Source organism: Megascapheus bottae, chromosome 5 (genome assembly GCF_031878675.1).
Source record: "Megascapheus bottae isolate mThoBot1 chromosome 5, mThoBot2.hap1, whole genome shotgun sequence".
Classification (NCBI taxonomy): domain Eukaryota; kingdom Metazoa; phylum Chordata; class Mammalia; order Rodentia; family Geomyidae; genus Megascapheus; species Megascapheus bottae.
In genome coordinates this window covers 75,021,916-75,042,129 of record NC_143513.1, presented here as the reverse complement: position 1 = coordinate 75,042,129, position 20,214 = coordinate 75,021,916, and the positions used below count along the sequence as shown (strand labels likewise).

General features: G+C 43.5%; 1 protein-coding gene across 2 annotated transcripts in view; it reads left to right on the top strand.

Annotated features, from left to right (window-relative positions):
* Zc3hav1 (zinc finger CCCH-type containing, antiviral 1) overlaps window positions 1–19,594 on the top strand; it is a 36,922-nt gene extending 17,328 nt beyond the window's left edge. The window contains exons 4-14 of one of the 2 annotated variants that reach the window (XM_090333383.1): window positions 578–1,255; window positions 1,366–1,608; window positions 2,698–2,796; window positions 3,963–4,086; window positions 6,514–6,691; window positions 7,550–7,670; window positions 8,819–8,921; window positions 12,101–12,191; window positions 14,004–14,134; window positions 15,915–16,048; window positions 18,375–19,594. In XM_090333383.1, the coding sequence (XP_090189509.1) occupies window positions 578–1,255; window positions 1,366–1,608; window positions 2,698–2,796; window positions 3,963–4,086; window positions 6,514–6,691; window positions 7,550–7,670; window positions 8,819–8,921; window positions 12,101–12,191; window positions 14,004–14,134; window positions 15,915–16,048; window positions 18,375–18,637 (2,165 nt within the window). In that variant the 3' untranslated portion in view covers window positions 18,638–19,594. The remainder of the gene's footprint in view (window positions 1–577; window positions 1,256–1,365; window positions 1,609–2,697; window positions 2,797–3,962; window positions 4,087–6,513; window positions 6,692–7,549; window positions 7,671–8,818; window positions 8,922–12,100; window positions 12,192–14,003; window positions 14,135–15,914; window positions 16,049–18,374) is intronic. The other variant, XM_090333384.1, reaches the window with a different exon arrangement.
* The last annotated feature ends 620 nt before the right edge of the window (window positions 19,595–20,214 follow it).

The window sequence follows — 20,214 nt, the reverse complement described above, 5'->3', positions numbered from 1 at the left end:
TGAGCTCTTCAGCTCAAGACTACTACCCTATCCTTGAGCTAAGCCCCACTTCCCATTTTCCAGAGGTTAATTGGAGATAAGAATCTCAGGTCCTTTTGTGCCCGGGTTGGCTTTGAACCTTGATCCTCAGATCTCAGCCTCCTGAGTAGCTAGGATTACAGGTGTGAGCCACTGCACCCAGCTCCGGCCCTGTTTTTTGTTTTTTTTTCCTTCAAACAAGGAAATAAACCCTGTGTATATGTGTGTGTGTACTAGTACTCACACTCCGAGTCTAGGTGTTCATTGTTTCTTAACTTTTTCACTCAGAGTTGACATTCAACTAGTTGAGTCACACCTCCACTTCCAGCTTTTTGCTGGTTAATTGGAGAAGAAAGTTTTGCATTTGTCTGTCTTGGCTGGCTTCAAACGCCAGTCCTCAGATCTCAGTCTCCTGAATAGCTAGTAGTGCCTGGCAGGACAAACAAATAACAGCACTTGGACAGCAAGGTTGGAATAGCAAAGGAGACACAGTGGTAGAAACTGATTGATGTAAACTCTTTATCGTCATTACTTAGTTATTTTTTTTTCCTCTTCTCAGCTCCTCTCTCGAATCGTAGAGCCCCACCAACATCACGGGCTCGAAGCAAAAGTAGAGACCGATTTTTTCAGGACAGCCAAGAATTCGTTTCATCCACTTATGCATCCTGCATATCCAGCCTGGGTGTCACTGGGTTTTCGGCTTCTCTTGAGGATGGCGTTAATGATCTTGTGAATGAGTTCAACTATCTGGGGAGGGAAGATCTGGCTCAGCTTTCCAAGGCCTCATCTAAGGTTGCCAGTCTTGGAGGAGCAGCTCAAGCTGGAGGAAGCCAGATGGCATCAAAGGATGATGGGCCCAATGACTTCCTTTACAGGAACCATTCGGATTCACCATCCACTCAGGTTGTTTCTAGTTTTCCCCTTGGTTTTACAAAAACACCTGAAGCCATAACCTCCAGCAAAGGCCTGGACATTGTTTCATCAGATCATGTGAATGTCAAGGGCAAGAGTGGAACTCAAGACATCCAGCAAGTCCTTCTGAAAAAGAAGGCTGATGGAGGGGCCACAGATCTAACTTCCCCAAGATCTGTCACTTACAGAGCTGCCACCACCAATGAGCAGAGAGAAAGAACATTATCTAGCAACCATCAGAACAATGGGAGCGTTTTGTGGAATCTCCAGGCCACTGGCAAAATTACTGATGATGATTATGACCCAGGATTGCCATTTTTGAATGGTAAATATGGAGGAAACACAGTTTGACTGACAGAGCTATGCACAACACACCAAAGAATGCTACTCCCACTGGGAATGAAGTTACTAATGCCAATCAATTTTGTGTCACAGGTTTGGGCTTAGAAACAGCAGTTGTTGGAGAAAATGATGCATTCTATTTGAGAAGTAAAGGTCCACAAAGCCAGATCCCGGCCTCAGCTGAGGAAGCCACTGCTTCTGGACCAGTTAGCATGCTGTCCCAATCACCTCTGACTTCCTCCATTGGCAGAATTGGAGACTATGGTGGCCAAGGCTCCACCCACACTCCTGTGAGCTCCACCAATGAACGCTCAAGTTCTACAGTCTCTGCCCAGAGTAAGTCCCTGGACCAGAGGGATTCCCAAGTCTTGAGTCTATAGCAGAGTGTGGGGGGGGGGCAGGAGAGGGCGAGGGAATATGGCAGTTTCTTTAATCACACTAGAGTTAGAAGCTCATGGACAAAAGGGTGGTAGTGGTCAAAGACCAAAGTACAAGGACAGAGGAGGACCAAACCATGGAACTACATGGAAATATGGCTGCATTTACTAGAAATCAGATTAGCACAATCATAGTATAAGACATAGGCCTATTTATCACTGGCCCTACATTTCTGTTCCGTGTGGAGGGGCTGTGTATCAACATGAATCCCAGAACTTTTTTTTGAACATGGTCCCCATTTTAAGGAACTGTAGAGAGTTTTGAAGCTGAGCAATGAGACCAGGAAAGGGTTAAGAGGTTGGAAGGCCTCATCAGTACACAGAAGGCTGAGCGCTGGATCCTGGAAAGGTTGAAACAGATAAAGTAAGATATCATCTCAAGTTATGTCTAAGTTTCAGTCTTTGCCCCCAAAGCAATAGGGAAGCCAGTTCTTTATATGTACACAAACTCTGTTATATGTCAGTGATTGTAATCACAAAATGGTTGTTTTATTTTCTGCACATACCTAGTGTACTAACTAAACTAAGTAGGCTTATTTTGGGGAATTGGTTGGTCAGGAGCCAATGAGTCTTGAACCTTGAGCCTTGGCCCCTGCTTGCTCCATTCTCTCTGTTTGGTCTTATTTCTTTGGCTCCAGTATCCCATTGTACTGTCCCAGGTTGTGAGAGGCAACAGGGAATCAATGTTTCTTTCTTTCTTTCTTTTGTTACCTTGGGTTTTTTTTTTTTTGTATTTGTTTTTGCCAGCCCTGGGGCTTAAACTCAGGGTCTGGGCACAGTCCTTGAGCTTTCTCAAGGCTATTGCTCTACCCTTGGACCACAACACCACTTATGGCTTTTTCTGTGTATGTGGTGCCAAGGAATAGACCCCAGGGCTTTCTGCATGCAAGGCATGCACTCTACCACTAGGCCATGCTCCCAGCCCAGCCCCCTTGTTGTATTTTTTATTGTTATTTAAATGTAAAATACTCATACTCTTGCTGTACAGATTCTGTGTCTGGGGTCTCAAGTATCACATCTGCAGTGAAGAATGTTGGACCAAAGGAAATCTGTCTAGACCATCTGTATATGGGTTGTAAACTCCATGGTAAGTGACAAAGCTGCTATGACCAGAGGTATGCCAGTATTTCCTCAGGACTTTGCTTTCACATCTTTTAGGTAAATACCCAGACAGGTAATTGGTAATTAGATATTTCATTTTAGGAAACCCATTTTCCGTAGTGGATGAGGCATTCTTCATTCCCACGTACAGTGTACAGGGTTCACATTGCTTATGAGCACCAAGGAGAAGTAAGACACACTTCTGCTTCTGCCCCTGAGATGGCAAGCCATTTCCAGAGAGGATTAACTTGGGAGGAAAGGCTGCCCAGGGCTAGGCCTGGATGGAATGAAAGAAAAAGAAGAAAGCGTACTTAGTATAGGCCTCTCCCTCTGTCCCCCTCGGTCCCCCTCTCTCTCCCTCTCTTTTCCCCTCTTCCCCTCCCCCCTCTCTCCCCTAGTCCTCCCTTTTCTTCTCTTTTTCCTTTCTCTCTTCCCTTCCCCCTTTTCTTTCCTATTTCCTGTTCTTCTCCCTCTTCTACTTAGCCTCTCTCCATTTTCTAATTATAGGGATGGATACTTACGTACTACTGAACCAGCCCCCACTTTAACTGCCTGTTTGGGGGGTTTCCCCGTAGTACCTTTTTGTAATCAGTCATGTATCTTTTGCCCAAAGAGCTTTTTTTTTTTTCTTTCTTTCTATATTCCTATACCAGGGGCCTCTAACATCTAACTCATTTTTTAGTTTCATTGAATAGCATTCCCCAACCCCACCCCTCATGACTGGACCCATACCGGTCACACAAAGGGGACAGAAGCTAGACAAGGATGCGATCTTTTTTCTAAGCTATCGTTCTGGGAGGGATTTGGTGGAGGGCAGGGCGGCTGCGGGAGAGGGGGAGGGAGCCAGAAAAGGTAACTATAAATTGGGGAATGAGATCTTCCCATCTCAGCCTCCTGAGTAGCCAGGGGTTTACAGGTGTGAGCCCAGCAGAATTTTTATTTTCTGATGAATTTCCATGGCAGGATCCTGAGTTTTGAGTTATTGTTCCTTTCAAAGCTAGCTGCTATTCCATGGGGCATACAAGCTGAGCCACAAAGCCACAGAAAGAAGGGAAATGTTGGCAGAGTGAGGAGGGCACGCCTTTGGGAGCCAGCAGTGAACTTGGTTGAATTTTGTCTTCACCTACAGACTTCCTTCTGGTCTCTTTCTAGGCGACTGCAACAAAATCCACTTTCACCTGCCCTACCAGTGGCAGATGCTGGTTTCCAACACCTGGGTGGATTTCCAGGCCATGGAGCAGATTGAGGAGGCTTATTGTGACCCTCAAAAGCACGTGTAAGTTAGTGACTGGAAATCCAAGCATAGTGCTAGGCTTATGGCGCCCTACCTTTGAGCTAAAGAGCGAGCTCAGGGACAGTGCCCAGGCCCAGAGTTCAAGTCCCATGACCCACAAAAAAAAAGTTAGAGAAAGAGACCCTGTCTCTGTCAACAACTGTGCTTAGGTGGTCTGCCCTTCATCCCAGCTACGTGGGAGGTAGAGGAAGAGAACCGGAGATGACAAGAACCATCATGTCAGTAGGGCTTAGTCCAAGATGGCCTGGGAGAGAAGACCCGGGAGAGAAGACCTTATCTGAGAAATGGCTGAAGCAAAAAATAGGTGGGGGAGTGGCATGTCTCAAGTGGTATATTAGGACCAGAATTCAAACGTCCTGCAAGAAAAAATTTAAAAAAGGAAAGGGAAAAAAATCTTACGGAGTGATTTTGAATGAAAGAACCTTTGACTTAATTGCATACTTTTAAAACATGATTTGAGTTGGACATGTGGCTCAAGTGGTAGAGCACCCGCTAAACAAGTGAGAAACCCTGAGTTGAAACCTTAGTATTCCTCTCCCCTCCACAAAATAAAGAGCAGATGATTTGAATAATTCCATGTTCTAATACAGGAATTTGTTGCCTGTCTCTCTTTTCTTCCCTGTCCTTACTTCCTCAGCTCAAGGCTACCACCCTACCCTTGAGCCAAGCTCCACTTCCTGTTTTCTCGAGGTAAATTGGAGATAAGAGTCTCAGGTCCTTGTGTGCCCAGGCTGGCTTTGAACCTTGATCCTCAGATCTCAGCCTCCTGAGTAGCTAGGATTACAGGAGTGAACCACTGTGCCAGGCTTCCCCTTCCCCCTCCCTTTTCCCTTTCCCTTTGCCCTTCCCCTTTCCCTCTTCCTCTCCTTTTCCCTCTCCCTCTCCCTCTTAAACTATAACCCTAGTCCTTTGTATTTTGTTTTTGATTTTCAGGACCAGTCTGACAAAATTGAATCAACTTTGGGTAGAGAGACGTTGCCAAATGTTACCAGTAGAGGGTAGCATTGGATGTGCTCTCCTTTCCAGGCTATCTATCTATCTATCTATCTATCTATCTATCTATCTATCATCTTGAGGCATGAATTCAGGGCCTTGTACTGCCCCTTAGCTTTTTCACTCAAAGCTCTTCCACTTGGGGCTGGGAGTTTGGCCTAGTGGTAGAGTGCTTGCCTAGCATGCACGAAGACCCAGATTCGATTCCTTGGTACCACATACATAGAAAAAAGCCAGAAATGATGCTGAGGCTCAAGTGGTAGAGCTCTAACCTTGAGAAAATCCAAGGACAGTGCTCAGGCCCTGAGCTCAAACCCACGACTGGCAAAAAAAAAAAAAAAAAAAAAGCTCTTCCACTTGAACCACAACTCTACTTCCAATTTGTGCGTGCGTGCGTGTGTGTATGTGTGTGTGTGTGTGTGTGTGTGTTTCAGCTGTAGGGCTTGAACTCAGGACCTGGGTGCTGACCCTTAGCTCTGCAGCTCAAAGCTAATACTTACCACTTTGAGCCACAGCACTGGTTTTCTGGTGGTTAACTGGAGATAAGAGTCTCACGGACTTTCATGCCTGAGCTGACTTTGAGCCACAACCCTTAGGTCTCAGTCTCCTGAGTAGCTAGAATTACAGGTGTGACTCTCCGCTGCACTCTCTCTGGTGAGAGCTGGCATCTGCTTATCCTAGCAAGCGTCATCCTCCCTGTACCTATTTCCCTGTACCCAATGTTCAGTAGAGCAGTAATCCCCAGACTTCTTCATCGAACTCTTTTTTTTGTCTTTCTTTCTTGTTTGGTTTGTTTGTAAGATAGCTAGAGCTATAGTTTGTAGCCTGGGTTGGCCTTGAACTTAAGATCTTCCTGCCTGGGACTCTAGAGTGCTAAGATTTACAGGTATAAACCACTGTGCTAACCTATAACATTCTTAAAATGTACTGCAGAACCCAATGATTTTCTACTTATGTGAATTATAGCTATTGTGTTAAAAAAAAATTAAACTGTGTCTCACACCTGTTATCCTTGGCTTAAAGCCAGCCTGGGGTGGGATTGTGAACCCTTTATCTCAACCAGTAAAAGCTGAATGTGGTGGTGTACACCTGTCATTTGTGCTACATGGAAAACCTGAATTGGAGGATCATGGTCCAGGCCAGTCCAGTAGTAAATGGTAAATAGTCTTCAAGAAAACCACCAAAAGGGTCAGTATTGGAGCTCAGGTAGTTGAGAACTAGGCCCCAAGTTCAAGCCCTTGCACATACAAAAAAAAAAAAAAGAGAGAGAGAGAGTAGAGAGAAAAGACAGAAAATGTAAACATCTTTTTCAGCCCTAAAAATTTAATTCCATTAGAGGAGAGCAAAATACAGGACTGAAAAAGTAAGGCCTGTGCAGCCTGTGGAATCTTTCATTATCTTCTGCTTTTCTCTCAGCATTTCAGTAGGAAACCGTGAAATTGATTTCCAGAAGATGCTTTGTGATTTTCATCCTATCCGGCGCCTTTCCACACCTTCTGCTGCCATTCCAGAACTGGCCAATTCCATCCTTACCACCAAATGGCTTTGGTATTGGAGGCACAAATCGGGTCAGTGGATTCAATATGGAGAAGTGGTGAGTGCCGTTCCTACTGCAAGAAGCCCTTGTTTACACTTGCCAACATTTGAAAAAATAAATGAAACCAAGCAACTACTAACAAAATATTTGAAGTCAATATGCCTCCACTTGGAAAGTGGACATGGAGGAAAACACATATTTGTCTTTTTCCCTATACTCCAGTAGGCTTGGGAAACAAACAGGTAAATTGCTCTGTGCGTGTGCGCGCGGGCTGGTACTAGTGTTTTAACGCAGTTGTAAACACTGTCTCTTTTTTCACTTAGATCCCAGCCTCCTGAGTAGGTGGTTTTACAGGCATGACTAGCTCAGGTCGTTTTTTTTTCTTTTTTTTTTTTTTTTTTTTTTTTTTTTGTGTGTGGGTCATGGTGCTTGAACTCTGTCCTGGTGCTTGAACTCTGGCCCTGGGTGCTATCTCTGAGCTCTTCAGCTCAAGGCTACTGCCATACCCCTTGAGCCACAGCGCCACTTCTAGTTTTTGGTGATTAATTGGAGATAAGAGTCTCTCAGACTTTTTAGTGCCCAGGCTGGCTTTGAACCTTGATCCTCAGATCTCAGCCTCCTGAGTAGCTAGGATTACAGGCTTGAGTCATAGTGCCCAGCTCCAGGTCATATTTCTTATAAAATACTTTTTTGGCATATGTCAGTCCTGGGTGGGGAGCCTCTACACATTCACTAATAAAAATAGATGCATGTTCTTCTTTCTAAAAGCCCTCAAAATCTGACTTGGGACGTGAGACACACTCCTGTTCAAATCCTTTGGCAAAAATAAAACTACAAGCTAGAACAGCGGAGATTGCCTAGATGCCATCCTTCACCTTTCCCCTTCATTGTTTCTGTTTAATTTAATTAAACCAGTGTGACAACCAGCCGAGTTCGGACATCGACTCTTCCTACCTGGAGTCCTTTTATCAGTCCTGTCCCAGGGGAGTTTTGCCATTTCAGAAGGGTTCAGAGAACTACGAGCTGAGTTTCCAAGGTGAGTTATGCATCATAGGAAACCAGAACATGCTGTGTCTGTGGGAGAGCGAACAGGTGGTTCATGGTCCTGGCTACACCCAGGGTCCTGGCCATACTCAGGGTCATGCACACATGGGGTGTAAAAGTTCGTGTGTGTGTGTGTATGCGTGTGCACGTACCCACACACTCACACTCACATTAGTCCTAGGGCTTGAACTCAGGACCTGAGCATTGCCCTTGATATTTATGTACTCAATGCTGACACTTCACCACTTGAGCCGTACCACTTCTTGTTCTTTTTTTTTTTTTTTTTTTTTGCCAGTCTTGGGGCTTGAACTCTGGGCCTGAGCACTGTCCAGAGCTGCTTTTGCTCAAGGCCAGCATATTCTATTACTTGAACCACAGCGCCACTTCTGGTTTTTTTCTGTTTATGTGGTACTGAGGAATCAAACCCAGGGCTTCATGAATGTTAGGCAAGCATTCTATCACTAAGCCACATTCCCAGCCCAGGATACAAGTTCTTAACCAACAATTTTCATTTACTTATGTAAATACATTGTAGCCCTGGAGAACAGTTGTACAATAACTTCTGAAAAAAGAACCATCTGTCTGTCTCTCTGCATGTCTGTCTACATGCCTGTCTGCCTGTCTGCCTGCCTACCTACCTGCCTACCTGCCTATCTGCCTATCTTGCCAGTCCTGGGGCTTAAACTCAGGGTCTGGAAACTGTCCCTGAGCTTCTTTAGTGTAAGGCTAGCACTCTACCAATTGAGCCACAGTGCCAATTCCAGCCTCTTGTGTTTATGTGGTACTGAAGAGTTGAACCCAGGGCTTCATACATGCTAGGCAAGGACTCTGTCACAAAGCCAAATTCCCAGCCCTTTTTTTTGTTGTTCCCATCATAGGGCTTGAACTCTGGGCTAGGGGGCTGTCCCTGAGCTCTTTAGCTCAAGGCTAGCACACTGCCACTTAAACCATAGCACCACTACTGGTTTTCTGGTGGTTAATTGGAGATAAGAGTTTCACGGTCTTTAGTGCCCTGGCTGGCTTTGAACTGCGATCGTCAGATCTCAGCCTCTTGAGTAGCTGGGATTACAAGCATGAGCCACCAATGCCTGGCCCAGTTTTAATTTTTTTAAGACTGATTTTTGATTTTTGTTTCTTAAGGGATGATTCAAACAAATGTTGCTTCCAAGACGCAAACGGACGTGGTCAGAAGGCCAGTGTTTGTTTCTTCGCTGGATGTGATACGGATGAAAAGAGCAGCTGTGTAAGTCTTCAGAAGTTCGTGATGTCTGCGGCCTCGTCATCAAGTGCTTCTGGCATCTGGATCATCCTATGGTCTGGGAAATCTGATTTCATTCCACTATAATTTCCTTTTTTTTTTTTTTTTTTTTGCAAATCCTGGGGCTTGAACTCAGGGTTTGGGCATTGTGCTTGAGCTTTCTCAAAGCTAGCACTTTACCACTTGAACCACAGCACCATTTCTGGCCTTTTCTGTATATGTGGTACCAAGGAATCAAACCCCGGCCTTCATGAATGCCAAGCAATTACTTTATCACTAGGCCAAACTCCCAACCCTTGAATTTTTTTTTTTTTTTTTTTTTTGCCAGTCCTGGGCTTGAGCTCAGGGCCTGAGCACTGTCCTTGGACTTTCTCAAGGCTAGAGCTCTACCACTTGAGCCTCAGCACCACTTCCGGCTTTTTTCTATGTATGTGGTACCAAGGAATCGAACCCGGGTCTTCATGCATGCTAGGCAAGCACTTTAACCACTAGGCCAAACTCCTGGCCCAACCAACCCTTGAATTTTTTTAAATATAATTTTATTGTTAAGGTGTTGTACGGAGGTGCTACCATTTCATAAGTCAGGTAATGACTGTCTTTCTTTGCTTGAACACTGTCACCCTTTCCTTCATTTCCCCTCAATTTCTCCCTTCCATCCCTGCCATAAGGTACATTGTTCAATTCCCATATAGTATACACTGAATTGCATGATTGCATTTCTTCACCTTTCCTCCCTCTTTCCCTTTCTATAACTCCAAAAAATGAAAAAGAAAACAAAACAAAAAATAAGCACCATTACAACCAACAACAAAAAACCCCCAAGTTTCTATGTCTGTCTTGCTTGCTTGCTTGCTTTTTTTTGTCAGTTGTGGGAAGTCTGAGCCTTGGCTTTGTTCTGTAGCTCTTCAGCTCAAAGCTACTGCCCTACTCCTTGAGCCACAGTGGCACTTCTGGTTTACTAGTAGTTAACTGGAGATAAGAGTCTCACAGACTTTCGGACTTTCATGCTCAGTCTGGCTTTGATCTGTGATCCTCAGATCTCAGCCTTTGGAGTAGGAAGGATTACAGGCGTGAGCCACTGCTCCTGGCAAATTTAGGGGTTTTTGTTTTTTATCCAGTTCTGGGGCTTGAACTCAGGGCCTAAGCACTGTCCTGGGGCTTTCCTCAAGTCTAACACTCTACCACTTGAGCCACAATACCACCTCTGACTTTTCTACATATGTGGTACTGAGGAATCGAACCAGGGTCTTCATGCATACTAGGCAAGCATTCTACCAGTAGGCTAAACTCCCACCCCCCGTGTTTCTACTTCTTGATATTTGTCTTGATAAATAGTATTTTAAATGGTAGAGAGTTACCTCTTTGGGTTCTTCCCCTCCTTTTCTCTGTGTGTGAATGCTTGGAGTTCTATATAGGTGATCATGTCCAGTTAGTTATATTTTAGCTCTAACTTGCTCATATGAGAGAAAACTTGTGCTGTTTGCTTCTCTGAGCTTGGCTTACCTCACTTAGGATGGTTTGTTCTAACCATCCTAAGTCCAGCCATTTCCCTTCAAATGACAGTCTCATTCTTTCAAATGGATGAGTAAAATGTCAGTATGTATATCACATTGTATTGATCTACTCATCAATTGTAGGGCTGTTTTCATAACTTGCCTATTGTGAATAGTGTAGCCGTGAACATGGATGTTCAGATGTCTTTGCTATATCCTGACTTGTCATGTTCTGGGTAGATGCCCGGGAGTGGGATGGCTGGGCCATTGGGAAGTTCTTTAGTTTTTTGAGGAATTACCAGATTGTTGTCCAGAGTGGTTTGTATTGGTTTGCATTCTCGCCAACAGTGTAATAGGGTTCCTTTTCCCCCACATTTCTATAGCAATTTTTTTTCTTTTACTTAGCACCATTTAATGTATTAAAGAAAGCTTTAAATAATAAAAAAAATCTCAAAATAGGAAACAACAGTTTCTTAAGAACAATTCATGCAACACATTCACAGAACTCCAAAGGAAAAGCAGACATACACCTCCTGCTCTGGGTTTCATGTTCCTTGGCCAACAACAACAAAAAAAAAACCACAATTTAAACCACAGGTTTTTAACAAGATAAATAGGAAATCTTATTTTAATACAAGGACAGATTTTTCCTGTTATACTTTTTTTTGGGGGGGGTAGGAGTTTGAGACAGAGCTTCACTATTTAACCCAGGCTAGCTTTGGACTTACAATCATCCTTCAGTTGTTTTATGTGTGTGTGTGTGTGTGTGTGTGCGTACGTGCGTGCGTGTGACTCCTAGAGCTTGAACTGAGGGCCTGGGCACTGTTGGTACAGCAATTCTTGATGGTGGCCAATCTAAATCTCAGAATTGTTTTGATTTGCAGCTGGGGTATAGTGGTTCACGCCTGTAATCCTAGCTACTCAGGAGACTGAGATCTGAGGATCAAGGTCCAAAGCCAGCCCGGGCACAAAAGGACCTGAGACTCTTATCTTCAATTAACCTCTAGAAAATGAGAAGTGGGATTTGGCTCAAGAGTAGGGTGGTAACCTTGAGCTGAAATGCTCAGGGGCAGCGCCCAGGCCAAGTTTAAGCCCCATGATCCCCCCCCCCCAAACACACACACACAAAGGCAGGAACTCCTATGACTCAACTTGTAGACCACAGCCTTGAGAAAAGCCCCAGGACAGTGCCCAGACCCTTAGTTCAAGCCCCAAGGCTCACACAAAAAAAAGAAAAAGACACTGGTAGCCCACACCTGTCATCTTAGCTACGCAGAAGACTGGGATCTGAAGACTGCCAGTTTAGGCAGAAAAGGCCATGGGACTCTCTTATTCTCTCCTGTCCAGTTAACCAGTGATGAAAAGCCAGAAGTGGAAGTGGCTCAGGTAATAGTGTGCCACCCTTGAGCAAAAAAGCCAAGCAAGAACATGAGGCCCTAAGTTCAAGCTCTAGTACTGGCACAAACAACCAAAACAAAACCAACCTGATTACCGGTATAATTCCACCAGGATGTGCAAGGATGTTTAATCAAAAATAAATACATAAATAAAGAATACAACAATTTGTGCTTTTCTCTAGGAAACTTTGGCTTCATGGCTGGAAGTTAGGTTAGAATATCATTTGGGATTATGGAATGGGAGCCAACTGAATTCTCTCTACCTTCTTTGTAGCTATCATTCTCAGGTGAGCAAGCCAGAAGCTTCAACTTGGCAATCTCATCCTCAGCAGGCAGCTAACTCCCTCCCCTCCAGTGCTTATGAGGTATGTGGGTTTTCTCTGATTGGTGGAGGAATCCTGTGAGATTGGGAAAGGACTTCCTGATACCCATGTGCTTGTCTGTTTGAATGAGTCAATGCACTCTGTAAATCACTGGGATGTAGACTTTTGAGCACAGGTCTGCTCAAAGGCAGACCTGAAATGTACCTGTTGGTTTTCCATGAACAGCTAGCAGGTGTCCTTATCATATCCTGGGTTATAATTTTTTAAAATAATTTTATTAGTGTTATTAAGGTGTTGTACAGAGGGACTGATATTTTATGTCAGATAATGAATATGTTTCATTTTATTTTTGGACAGTGTCATCCCTTTATTTTCACCCAGTTTCCTTGTTCTATCCCTGCCTACAAGTTACACAGGTCATTTTTCACTTAATGCATACTGAATAGCATGATTGAATTTGTTCATCCTCCCTTCCTCCCTTTCTTTCACCCCCTTTATCCCACCAGGAGAAAAAAAAAGCTAAAACAAACACCAGCACTACCACCATCACCAACAAAAATCCATGTTTCCATTTGTTTGTGTTATTGGTTTGGCAGTCCTGGGGCCTGAACTCAGGGCCTGTCCTTGGGCTTTCTCAAGGCTAGATTTCTACCATTTGAGCCACAGCATCACTTTTGGCTTTTTCTATGTATGTGGTGCCGAGAAATTCAACCTGAGTCTAGGCAAGCACTCTTCCACTAGGTCATGCTCCCGACTTTGTTTTTTTGTTTTTTGTTTTTTGTCTTTTGCCAGTCCTGGGCTTGAGCTCAGGGCCTGAGCACTGTCCTTGGACTTTCTCAAGGCTAGAGCTCTACCACTTGAGCCTCAGCACCACTTGCGGCTTTTTTTGTATGTATGTGGTACCAAGGAGTCGAACCTGGGTCTTCGTGCATGCTAGGCAAGCACTTTAACCACTAGGCCAAACTCCCAGCCCTGTTTGTTTGTTTTTAATTATTTGTTTGTTTTCTTTAGTTGTTTTGTTTTGTGCCACTACTAGTGCTTGAATTCTTGCCTTTTTCCACTCAAGTCTGGTGCTCTACCACTTGATCCACTTCAGCTTTTTTTTTGATCAGTTGTTGGCTTGAACTTGGGTCCTGAGCACTATCCCTAAGCTCTTTTGCTCAAAACTAGCACTCTTGGAAGTGATGCGGTGGCTTAAAAGGTAGGGCGATATAGCCTTGAGCAGAGACACACACACACACACACACACACACACACACACACACACACACAAAAGAGTAGCACTCACTACTTTGAGCCACAACACTATTTCCAGTTTTTGAGTGGTTTACTGGAGAAAAGAATCTCACAGGGACTTTTCTGCCCAGGCTGGCTTCAAACTTTGATTGTCAGATCTCAGCCTCCTGAGTAGCTAGGAGTACAGGTGTGAGTCACTGCACACCCCGGAACACCTCTGTTTCACAGATGAGAAAATTCAGAAGTAACAGTGATTTGGCTTTGTGTATCTCACCTAGCCTGGTGGTAGCAAGACTACGCCTAGACCATCTTACTTCAGCTCTTGTACGGAGATCTGCTATGGCTGTGTGGTATCGCTGCTTCCTGTGTCCATGTGTTGGTTTTGGCGCTTTAGGCAAATAACTTGCCAGGTCTCTGGTTGGCCATGAGATGTTCTTTTGTCCTTAGGCCTAATCTTTGTTAGCCACAAATGTGAAGAGATCAGGCTCTGGACACCCAAAGTCAGCCTGTTCTACCTGCTGCCCCAAGCCTGGCAGGGACGGGGAAGGGCACACATGTGCATGCTTCAGGCTCGCTCAGTTTCCTGCTTCCCATTCACACGCTTCCCATTTGTTCTAGTTGTTGGAGCTCAATAGCTGCTGTCAGGAATATATAATGATTAGTGAGACTTTTAAGACGACTATGAAAAATTTCAAGATTACAAAGATAAAGAAGATCATGAACGCAAAACTCTTGGATGCTTTTGAAAGGTTGGTGGCCATGTTTTGGGTTGGGTTTTTGTTGGTTTGTTATTGTAGTTATTCTTACTGTTTTGGTGCTGGCACTGGGGCTTGAATTAAGGGCTTTATGATTTCACTTAGCTTTTTTATTCAAACCTGGTACTCTACCAGTTGCCACAATTCCACTTTGAACCTTTTGGTGGTTAATTAGTTAACTGGAGATCAGCCTCCCAGATTGGTCTGCCAGAGCCAGCTTTGAACTGTAATCTTCAGATCTCAGCCTTTTGAGTAGCTAGGATTACAAGCATGAGCCACCAGTGCCCAGCTACATCATGGGATTTCTTTACAGAAAGTTGGGATTGGCTAAGATCTGTTCATTTTATATTTACTGTTTTATTTGAGTAGCCAACAGTTTTTTCTGCCTCTAGTGGTTTTTCCATTGTATAAATTTGAATTTGAGTTTCCCTCTGTCAGTTTGTAAACTTTACAAGTCAATGATTTTTATGTGCCTTTAAAAAGTTTTCAGTTTTGGGCCGGGAGTTTGGGCCAGTGGTAGAGTGCTTGCCTAGCATGTACAAAGACCCTGGATCCATTCCTCGATACCACATATGTAGAAAAAAGCCAGAAGTGGTGCTGAGGCTCAAATGGTAGAGCTCTAGCCTTGAGAAAACCCAAGGACAGTGCCCAAGCCCTGAGTCCAAGCCCCAGGACCGGCAAAAAAATTTTTTCCACAGTTTTATTATTTTATAGCTATGGTCTTTACTTTTTTTTTTTTTTTGGTCGTGGGGCTTGAACTCTGGGCCCAGGTGGTTTTCCTGAGCTCTTCAGCTTAGAGCTAACGCTCTACCACACTGAGCCAGAGTGCCACTTCCAGTGGTTTTCTGGTGGTTAATTGGAAATTAGAGTTTCATGGAATTTCTTGCCTGGGCTGGCTTTGAACCACAATCCTCAGATCTCAGCCTCCTGAGTAGCTAGGATTATAGGCGTGAGCCACTGGCACCCAGCCACTTTTTCATATTATTAAGTTATGTTCAAGTAGTTGTCCATGGGAGGTGTACTTAGCAAAGCAGTTTGTGACTACAAGACGTCTTGGTCAGTGTCATGTCACCTCCTTTGACATTCTTACCCCGATTCAGCCTACCTTTTCCCTTTGTTTTCTTTTCTTTCTTTTGGTGCTGGTACTAACTATGGCTTGAAATCAGGAGCTGGACACATCCCTGAGCTTTCGTGTTCAAGGCTAGCATTCTACCATGTGAGCCCACAGTTCCACGTCTGGCTGTTTTGGGGAGTTAATTTGACCGTGGTCCAATGGACTTTACTGTGTGGGCTGGCTTTGAACCCTGATTCTTAGATCTCAACCTCCTAAGTAGGTAGGATTATAGGTGTGAGCCATTGGCATCAGGTTTTCCTTACTTTTAATTTTAGAATGTATACAGTGATGTCTTTTTTTTTTTTTTTTTTTTTTTGCCAGTCCTGGGGCTGGAACTCAGGGCCTGGACACTGTCCTTGGACACTTTTTGCTCAAGGCTAGCACTCTGCCAGTTGAGCCCCAGCACCACTTCCAGCCTTTTCTGTGTATGTGGTTCTGGGGAATTGAGCCCAGGGCTTCATGTATGCTAATGGATCACGCTACCAAGTAGGCCACGCTTCTGGCCCTACAATGATTTCTTGATTGCATTCTCACTTTTCCATTTTGAAAGAAGCTGATTTAAGATGATTTCAAGATAATTAGACCATATTCAGGACTGATGTTATTAACTAGAGGAAAGGGAATGTTCTTGGTATTAAATCTTGTATTTCCTTATCTTAGGAAGAAATGGACGATGAAGAAGAGAGAAGAGAAACTTCTCTTTTATGCCACAAGCCAGGCCCACGTAGATTCTATCTGTGAAAATAATTTTGACTACATCTTACAAGGAGCTCATGAAATCAAATATGGAAAAGGTTTGTACTGGAACAGAGAAAGCTAACTAGCAGAGTCACAGTCTAGGTCTATACATGCTTCTGAGTTAGTAGACAAGTAGGGAAAATAAGTTCACAGCCCCTTTAAAGACATGTATTATAATGGTCTCGCTGATCTAGGGCTGAATTTCTGTTTGTTAAGACACTCACTCTCTCTCTCTCTCTCTCTCTCTCTCTCTCTCTCTCTCTCTCTCTCTCTCTCTCTCTCTCTCGCCTTACACTTGGCCTGAGCCCGGTTGACTTTGAACTTTGATCCTCAGATCTCAGCCTCCTGAGTAGCTAGGATTACAGGCATGAACCACTGCACCCGGCAGTTCTGGCTTTTTCTGTGTATGTGGTACCAAGGAATTGAACCAGGGCTTCGTGTATGGTAGGTGAGCACTCTACCACTAGGCTATGCTCCTGGCCTCTTGGTAGAGATTTAAAAAAAATAATAATAATAATAAAGATCATTTCTGGAGGTAACAGAAATGTCTCTGGTGAAAACCCAAAATAAGGGCCAGGAGTTTGCCTAGTGGTAGAGTGCTTGCCCAGCATGCACAAAGACCCAGGTTTGATTCCTTGTTACCACATGCATAGAAAAAAGCTGGAAATGGTGCTGTGGCTCAAGTGGTAGAGCTCTGTCCTTGAGAAAGCCAAGAACAGTGTTCAAGCCCTGAATTCAAGCCCTTGGACTGGCAAAAAAAAGAAAGAAAGAAAAGAAACGAAAACCCAAAATAATCCATAAAGAACTCAATTTTGATATTACCCAGAAAATAGGCCTGGCTTCCTGTGTGCTTCCTCTTCCCTGGCCTCTATGCAATAGCAGTTTGCTATGCCTTTGACCTGGAGTTCCCAGATGACTGCCTGGGGTAGCGGCCATTGTGGCCATGTGAACTCAGCCTGGGAAGGGCTCCTTCCTCCATTACAGCCATGTCCTTCATTATTCTAGTTGGCAAAGCCTGTTGGTTTCTGCAATGAATTGCCAAATCCTGTTTTGATCATTATAAGTTGGATCATGATTCTGTCTTTCTTTTTATGTTCCTTCCAATAATTATAATTCTTGAGGCAAAATCTATCCAGCTAAGGCTGGAGGCCAGGCCCTGAGTTTAAGTTCTGGTACTAGCCTCTTCTAAATATGTCTGGCTAAGCCGGCATGGTGGCTCACACCTGTAATCCTAGCTACTACAGAGGCTGAGATCTGAGGATCAAGGTTCAAAGCCAGCCCAGGCACAAAAGGACCAGAGACTCTTATCTCCAGTTAACCTCTAGAAAAGAGGGGAAGTGGAGCTTGGCTCAGGGGTAGGTGGAAGAGCTCAGGGACAGTGCCTAGGCCGTGTTCAGGCCCTGTGACCTATAAAAAAATTATATATATATATATGTATATGTATATGGTTAAATAAAAGAATAGTTATAAATAATTAAATAATTATATATGTGGTTATATATAAGGAGTTCTCTTCCCCTCCCCAATTAGAAAAAAAGCAATTTTACTTTGTTTATTTTTGAATCAAGAATCACACTATGTATCCCAGGTTGACCTTGAACTTGTGATCTTTTTGCCTCTACCTACTTAGTGTTGGAATTACAGGCATACATCACCATACTAAGGGCATATTATTTTTGGCAATATTATCTTAGAGAAGTTTGTTGTTTCTGAGCCTAGCAGATTTGAAATGGAGCCTAGATGCTATGCTAGAGGATGATAATAGATTTTTCATGGGTAATAGGGGAAAGAATCTATGAAATACAGACACTTTTTTTTTTTTTTTTTTCTTTTTCAGCTGTGGGGCTTGAAGTCAGGGCCAGGGCACTGTTCCTGAGCTCTTCTGCTCAAGGCTAACACTCTACCACTTTGAGTCACAGTGTCACTTCTGGTTTTATGGTGGTCAATTGGAGATAAGGATCTCATGAACTTTCTTGCCTAGACTGGCTTTGAACTATGATCCTCAGATCTCAGCCTACTGAGTAGCTAGGATTATAGGCATTAGCCTAAATATTTGTAAGATATTGGGACACAGTCCCTTATCATCTGATTTCCCTTTCCTCCCCCCCCCTCTCTCTCTCTCTCTCTCTCTCTTTCTTTTCTACCAATCCTGGGGCTTGAACTCAGGGCCTGGGCACTGTCCTTGGACACTTTTTGCTAAGGGCTATTGTGCTACCACTTGAACCACAGCACCATTTCCAGTCTCTTCTGAGTATGTGGCACCGAGGAATCAAACCCAGGGCTTCATGCATGCTGGGTGAACACTCTACCACTAGGCCACACTCCTGGCTCTCATCTGATTTGCTATAATCATATTCTCAATCTTTTTCTGATTATATCTAGGCAATTACTTTACAAAAGAAGCCATCTATTCCCACAAGAGATACGCATGTGATGCCAAAAATACCGTGATGTTTGTAGCCAGAGTCCTTGTTGGAGATTCCATTGAAGGAAATATGACGTACACGAGCCCTCCTTCCACGTATGACAGCTGTGTGGATACACAGTTGAATCCTACTGTCTATGTCATCTTCCAGAAAAGTCAGATTTACCCAGCATACCTGATCGAATATGTGGAATCAGATAAAGCTTGTGTGATTAGTTAAGGAATGGCGAATATTAATGATACCTAACCACTTTATTTTCTTACAGGACCAAATCGACTCAGATAATAGACTTTGGTATTTCCTTGCCAGCTGACCTAAGGCCTTAAAATAAGTAGCAGCTTAGTAGCTTCCAAGCTTTGCTATACAAAATTTCCACTGCCCAGCTTGCTCTCCTTCCCAGTTGAGTCATTCCTTCTGAGGGTGATCATTTCGCAGAGCTAGTTTTTAAAGGTCTCCCCATAATTCCAATGTTTTGGAGAATTTGCGTTGTCTTCGACATAACTTGATTGCTAAGTTTTGTCAATTCCATCAATGTTTCTCTGTCTACTTCTTTAGTTTACTGGATAGCATAGGGTGGTTTTGTTTGGGGTTAGTTGCAAGAAAATTATATCCATTGGAATCATTGAAATGAATCACTGGCATGGAATTATATCCATTGAAATCAGGACTTTAGACATTGCATCTTGGGTAGAATATTTGCTGAGGCCCCAAACAAAACTAAAAAGAGTTAAATGTAAGTATTACTACAGAGTTAAATAGGGTTCAGTGTCTTCCTAGTGAGCTGATGTGAGTTACACATCTCCCTGTCTTTATATTTCATTAGAAAACTCAAGGGGCTTGGCTCAGATGCAATAGTATGAAGAGATACAACTGAAATAACCTGCCCGTTTGGGTCTTTGACTGGATTATGTATGGCAAAGAAGCCATTTGTGCTGTAATTAGTGTGAATACAGAGACTGATTTCTCAGATCAAGATTTCATGGAAATGTCAGTATTTTAGGAGGGCTAAATTGCACTAACCAGATTCATACAAGCCTGGTTGATAAACCCAAATGCTGCCATAGTGGCTTGCTTTGGTGATATAAAGAAATGAAAAGGGCCATCCTCAGACCCTTTAGGGCACCAGCTTTGTTTTCTGGTATATGTAGAAGCAGAAATGAAAATTGTGTGTAACACCTTGTCCCTGTTGGGGTCTTCTTTTTGTATGTAGGGCAGATTAAATGGCATTAGAGTTCATCTTAGGAGCACATGGATGACTGGCCCAATATGTCCTTTTCTATTATGATTCAAGTGTTTTCCTTCCTCACCAACCCATGCCAGTTGCCCAGATTTCCAGTTCCAGTTCCACCTGAGTTGGTATTTCTACTTGTGAGATTTTTACATTAGTATTTAAAGCTTCTGAATTTCTTGGTTGAAATATGCAACAAATGAAAAGATGATCTTCTTTCTTTTGTTTTCCTAGACCCAACAACAGTCTTCCCTCCCTTCCTTCCTTCCTTCCTTCCTTCCTTCCTTCCTTCCTTCCTTCCTTCCTTCCTTCCTTCCTTCCTTCCTTCTCTCATAGTTCCTTTAGGCCTAGTTCAGTAGTTCTCAATGGCTCCTTTCTGCCTTTTTCCCTGTTTAAATGACACATCCTTAGCAACATCTGCTTTGCAATCTTTAAATGCAAGTCGGAGATAAATATACTAACCCCATGCCATTCTAGAAATAAATGGAAAATTTGACAAAACTAACAAAAGAATGAAAGGGAAATAAAAGGCACATCCGCTTGGGCACACGTTTATAGTACTAGAAAA